Source organism: Cajanus cajan, chromosome 3, assembly GCF_000230855.2.
Source record: "Cajanus cajan strain Asha chromosome 3, NIPB_CcT2T_4, whole genome shotgun sequence".
NCBI classification, from domain to species: domain Eukaryota; kingdom Viridiplantae; phylum Streptophyta; class Magnoliopsida; order Fabales; family Fabaceae; genus Cajanus; species Cajanus cajan.
In genome coordinates, this window is record NC_138519.1 from 24,937,258 (window position 1) to 24,943,550 (window position 6,293).

General features: G+C 42.0%; 1 protein-coding gene across 1 annotated transcript; it reads right to left on the reverse strand.

Moving 5' to 3' along the window:
• Positions 1-5,129: 5,129 nt before the first annotated feature.
• LOC145956163 (uncharacterized) lies at positions 5,130-6,056 on the reverse strand. Its single transcript, XM_083071730.1, has 2 exons — positions 5,795-6,056; positions 5,130-5,479 (listed from the first exon to the last, which is right to left on the reverse strand). Exons 1-2 carry the CDS (start codon positions 6,054-6,056, stop codon positions 5,130-5,132), a joined length of 612 nt encoding a protein of 203 aa, XP_082927856.1.
• Positions 6,057-6,293: the final 237 nt, after the last annotated feature.

A 6,293-nucleotide genomic window follows, 5' to 3' on the forward strand; every position in this document is an offset into this window, starting at 1 on the left:
TGTCGATCTCAATTTCGACTAGAGAGGTCACCTAACACCCGACTATATTTGGTGAGAGAGAAAAAGAGTAACCAAGTTTAAACTTCTCCTCTCAATAAAATAGATTGTTCAAATTTCGATTCACGGATGTTGGGAAATTGATCCACGTTAAAAAAATTATTAACTAGGTAAGTCATCCGAATTCTGTGTCAATATGGTTAGAAAATCAACCTATGATCGCCAAAATTCTGACTCACATGAAGTGAAAATAATCTAAGTTAAAAATCAATTTTAACTAGATGGATCGCCTATATTCCGACTCTGTTTACTGAGAAAAATAACCAAGTTTAAACTTCCCCTTTCAATAACATAGATCGTTCAAATTCCGATTCACGGATGTGGAGAAAATGATCCAAATTAAAAAAAATTATTAACTAGGTAAGTCGTCCGAATTCTAAGTCAATATGGTTAGAAAATCAACCTATGATCGCCAAAATTCCGACTCAAATGGAGTGAAAAAAATCCAAGTTAAAAATCAATTTTAACTAGATGGATCGCCTATATTCCAACTCTATTTGCTGAGAAAAATAACCAAGTTTAAACTTCCCCTTTCAATAACATAGATCGTTCAAATTCTGATTCACGGATGTGAAGAAAATGATCCAAATTAAAAAAATTATTAACTAGGTAAGTTGTCCGAATTTCGAGTCAATATGGTTAGAAAATCAACCTATGATTGCCAAAATTTGACTCAAATGAAGTGAAAATAATCTAAGTTAAAAATCAATTTTAACTAGATAGATCACCTATATTCCGACTCTGTTTGCTGAGAAAAATAACCAAGTTTAAACTTCCCCTTTCAATAAACTAGATCGTTCAAATTCCGATTCACGGATGTTGGGAAATTGATCCACATTAAAAAAAATTATTGACTAGGTACGTCGTCCTAATTCCGAGTCAATATGGTTAGAAAATCAACCTATGATCGCCAAAATTCTGACTCACATGAAGTGAAAATAATCCAAGTTAAAAATCAATTTTAACTAGATAGATCGCCTATATTCTGACTCTGTTTGCTGAGAAAAATAACCAAGTTTAAACTTCCCCTTTCAATAACATAGATCGTCCAAATTCTGATTCACGGATGTGGAAAAAATAATCCAAGTTTAAAAATTATTAATATGAGGAAGTCGTCCAGAGTCCGACTCGGTTTGGTAACAAAATGACCAAGTTAAAGATTCTATTTTAAAGTTTTGGAGTCGTTCAAATACCGATTGCATGAGCTTAATGGGAATGGGCCAAACTTCTTGATTTATACTCACCCAGTCAGATTTTTACCGATCAATCACGAGTTTTGTCTTCGAGTTATTTATACTCACACAGTCGGATTTTTACGAATCAATCACGAGTTTTATCTTCGAGTTATTTATACTCACCCAATCAGATTTTTACCGATCAATCATGAGTTTTGTCTTCGAGTTATTTATACTCGCCCAGTCGGCTTTTTACCGATCAATCACGAGTTTTGTCTTCGAGTTATTTATACTCCCCTAGTCGGATTTTTACCGATCAATCACGAGTTTTGTCTTCGAGTTATTTATACTCGCCCAGTCGGATTTTTACCGATCAATCACGAGTTTTGTCTTCGAGTTATTTATACTCACCCAGTCGAATTTTTACCGATCAATCACGAGTTTTGTCTTCGAGTTATTTATACTCGCCCAGTCGGATTTTTACCGATCAATCACAAGTTTTGTCTTCGAGTTATTTATACTCGCCCAGTCAGATTTTTACCGATCAATCACGAGTTTTGTCTTCAAGTTATTTATACTCGCTTAGTCAGCTTTTTACCGATCAATAACGAGTTTTGTCTTCGAGTTATTTATACTCGGCCAGTCGGATTTTTACCGATCAATCACGAGTTTGTCTTCGAGTTATTTATACTCGCCCAATCGGATTTTTACCGATCAATCATGAGTTTTGTCTTCGAGTTATTTATACTCACCCAGTTGGATTTTTACCGATCAATCACGTGTTTTATCTTCGAGTTATTTATACTCGCCTAGTCAGATTTTTACCAATTAATCACGAGTTTGTCTTCGAGTTATTTATACTCGCCCAGTCAAATTTTTACCGATCAATCACGAGTTTTGTCTTCGAGTTATTTATACTCGCCTAGTCAGATTTTTACCGATCAATCACGAGTTTGGTGCCTTTAAAATAACACATGTTAGAAATCATAGAAGAATAGTTGGGGATGATATTTATTAAAATTGAGAAATTATTAGTTTGTGGTGCCTTGTTAAAAACCTTCTCAGCAAAAACCCCCTCTCATTTTTATGGGGAATAAATACTAAGCTAGGAAAAGAGTGCACCTGATACAAATGAATAGACTAACTATAATAGAATCGTAAGTTTGCAGCGTTCCAAGTCCTCGGGATCTTCCCTCCATCCAGTGTTCTCAATCGGTAAGCTCCTTTGCCGACCACATCGTCAATTTTATAGGGGCCGACCCATTTAGGTGACAGTTTGTTCCTCATTTGAGTTAGCTGAGCGCGCTTCAAAACGAGGTCTTCTACAATAAAATCTCTTGGGATGACCTTTGTATTGTACTTGAAAGCTGCCCTTCGCTGAGCTGCTACTTGATTTATCCGTGCTCTTTCTCTTGTTTCTGTAATCAAATCCAAATCAACTTGTCTTCCTTGTTCGAATTCTTCCTCAGAGAAGCATGTTGTACATATCGAGGGTTCGATGATTTCAATCGGTATCATCGCATCTGTCCCATACACTAGGTTGAAAGGGGTGTCCTGGGTCGACGAATGAACAATCATGTGGTATGACCATAACACTCAGGGAAGCTCCTATACCCACGAAGTGCTTGAGTCCTGGACGCGCTTTTTCAATCCCGATAGCACAACCTTGTTGGCTGACTCCGCTTGGCCATTAGACTGGGGGTTTTCAACGGAAGTGAATGTCATTCGGATACCGATCTCCCGACAGAAATCACGGACTCCCCCACTCGCAAATTGTGTCCCGTTATCTGATACGAGCACTTGAGGAACACCATATTTGCTTATCACATTCTTCCATAAAAATGTCCTTACCTTCTCTGTCAAAATGGTTGCTACTGGCTCCGCCTCGATCCATTTGTTGAAGTAGTCAACAGCCATTATCAAGAATTTCAATTGTCTTACTGCGATTGGAAATGGACCGAGAATATCAATACCCCACTTGTTGAATGGCCAAGGAGACAAGATTGAATAAAGTCGTTCGGCTGGGGAATGGTGCAAGGTTGCGTGTCTTTGACATCCATCACACTTTTGGACTCAATTGACGCAGTCGTTTCTCAAAGTCGGCCAAAAGTACCCTACCTGCGTAACTTTAGCTCGTCCTCCGATATGACTTCCACACATGCCACCATGCACTTCATCCATCACTCTCTACGCTTGTGATGTGGTCAAACATCTCAAAAGGGGAGTGCTGAAACCCCTTCGATACAACCTTTCATTGATGACTACAAACCTGGGTGACTCCTTTGTACCAATGACGCCTCCCTTTTGTCCTCTGGCAACTCTCCCCGTGTCAAGTATCCAATATATGGTCCCATCCACGAATCGAGCTCTTCTTGGATGAAAAGAGCACTCCCCTGTGGCTCATTAATACTCGGCTAAGCTAAGGTTTCTTAGATAACCGACCGAGTGGCCCCTGGCTTCTTTGTGCTTGCTAACTTAGAGAGGAGATCAGCTCGCGAATTTTGTTCTCGCGGTACATGGTTAAGTGTAAACTCTCAGAAGTTTTCCGATAAGAGCTTAACCTTTTCCAGGTACTTAGCCAATTGGGGATCCTTTGCCTGGAAAGTTCCCGCTACTTGCCCCGTGATCAACTGAGAGTCACTTCGAGCTGATAAACTCGTCGCCCCCATCTCCTTCGCCAAAATCATTCCTACTAACAACGCCTCATACTCGGCTTGGTTATTGCTTGCCCGAAATTCAAATCGTAATGACTGCTCTAGTAATATTCCCCCAGACCCTCCAAGACGATTCCGGCTCCACTTTCTCCTAGATTCGAAGCACCATCCACTGATAGAATCCATTAGGTTTCTCCGACACTACCCTCCTCAATAGGAGGGGTCAATTCCATTAAAAAGTTGGCTAAGGCTTCAGCTTTGATTGCTCCTCTCGGCTCATATTTGATGGAGAACTCTGATAACTCAACCGACCACTTCATCATTCTGCCTGCCAGGTCGGGTTTCTGTAAGACTTGCCGAATCGGATGGTCAATTCGGATTACCACCTCGTAGCTCTGGGAATAGTGTTTCAACTTCCTCGCGGTAACCAGTATCACAAGGGCCAACTTTTCAATCTTTTGGTACCTCGTCTCTGCTCCCTGTAAGGCCCTACTCATGAAGTAAATAGGAACTTGAGAAGCTTCCTGCTCTTGTACGAGAACTAAACTGACTGCTTGGTCGGATGCCGATATGTAAACCAACAAGGGGAGGTTCGGTCGTGGTTTTATCAAAATGGGCGGTGGTGCCAGTGACCTCTTGAGTTCCGTGAAAGCTTCCTCACACTCGGTCGTCCAAGTGAAATGATATTTCTTCTTCAGACATTGGAAAAACGGTAATGCCTTATCAGCTGCCCTTGACAGAAAATGAGACAGAGAAGCCATCCTTCCCGCCAGTTGCTGAACCTCCTTCACCGTAGATGGGCTCCTCATATTGATGATGGCTGAGCACTTGTTAGGGTTTGCTTCGATGCCACGATGAGTTAGTAGAAAACCAAGGAATTTTCCTGCTTGGACCCCGAAAGAGCATTTTTCGGGATTCAACTTGAATTGGTACTTACTGATAGTGTCAAACAATTCCTGCAAGTCGTCAAAATGCCGATCGGTGCTCGCCGACTTCACCACCATGTTGTCCACATAAGCTTCCACATTCCGACCCAGCTGATTCACTAAAACCTTGTCCATCAGTCGTTGATAAGTCGCCCCCGCGTTCTTTAGACCAAACGACATAACCCTGTAGCAAAAATTAGCTTGATCTGCTATGAAGGCTGTCTTATCTTCATCTGCTAAATGCATGCGGATCTGGTTGTACCCCGAGTAAGCATCTATAAACTCAGTAATTCGTACCCCGACGCTCCATCAACCAATCAATCTATGTTGGGTAGTGGGTATGAGTCCTTTGGGCAAGCCTTATTAAGATCGGTGAAGTCCGTACACATTCTCCACTTTCCATTACTCTTGCGAACCATCACCACATTTGTTAACCAGGTCGGATACTGGATTTCTCGGACATGTCCTGCCATTAACAACTTTTTCGTTTCTTCCGCAATGGCCCTTTGTTTCTCCTTTCCAAACTTCCTCCTCTTCTGGATCACTACTTTTGCATTAGGCTCTATAGCCAGCTTGTGGCACAGGAAATTAGGGTCAATGCTAGGCATGTCGCTGGAGTGCCATGCAAATGCCGACGCATTTTCTTTTAGAACCTTGACCAACCTTTCTTCATTTTATGGGGTTAAAGAAGTACCAATCTTCACTGTTCTTCCTTCCATCACTGCTACTTCCTTGACATCTTCCGCAGGGGTGGGTCAATGATCAAACAGATCCATCCTAGGGTCCAGTTCAATGGAATGAATGTGTTTTTCACCTGGTGTGGTATATAAACACCTTCTTGCCTTCAAACTGTCCGCGTAACACCTTCGGGCGACCTCTTGGTCCACCTTGAGGACTCAGACATCCCCATTCGGCAATGGATACTTCACTTTCAGATGCGATGTTGACACAACGGCCCGCAGTTTGTTCAACGTGGGCCTACCAATGAGTATGTTGTAAGATGACTGAGCATTCACCACTATGTACCGAATGGTCACCGTTTTCATTTGCGAGCCCTGACCAAAGGTCGTTTCTAGATCAGCATAGCTCCTAGCCATAACCTGATCTCCTACAAAACCTACTAGGGTTCCCACGTAAGGTACTAGTGGATCGTTGGGGATCTTCATTCCCACGAAAGCTTCCCAAAAGAGGATGTCGACCGAGCTTCCTTGGTCGACCAGAATGCGCTTCACATTATAGCCCATCACTATCGTCGAAATGACGATAGGATCATCCTCATGAGGAGCTACTCCTTCATAGTCGACATCCGAGAAGGAAATTGGGTTGGGGAGGTCGGCAGATTTCCGATACGGACAGGACAGAGTGTGTGTACCTTTTTCAAGTAGATGAGGTGACTCCTCCTCCCGCAAATCCTCCTGCCACCGTGTTAAAGTCCCCGTGAATCGCTTGTTGATGGACCTCTGATGCCTTTACTGGGGTGT

Excerpts from the sequence above, each read along its gene's own strand:
- LOC145956163 (XM_083071730.1), bottom strand. The coding sequence starts at position 6,056 with ATGGGCTATAATGTGAAGCGCATTCTGGTCGACCAAGGAAGCTCGGTC. Across the intron at positions 5,480-5,794 it reads ATCTTACAACATACTCATTG|AAAGGTTGGTCAAGGTTCTA; the intron begins GTAGGCCCACGT and ends CATAAAATGAAG.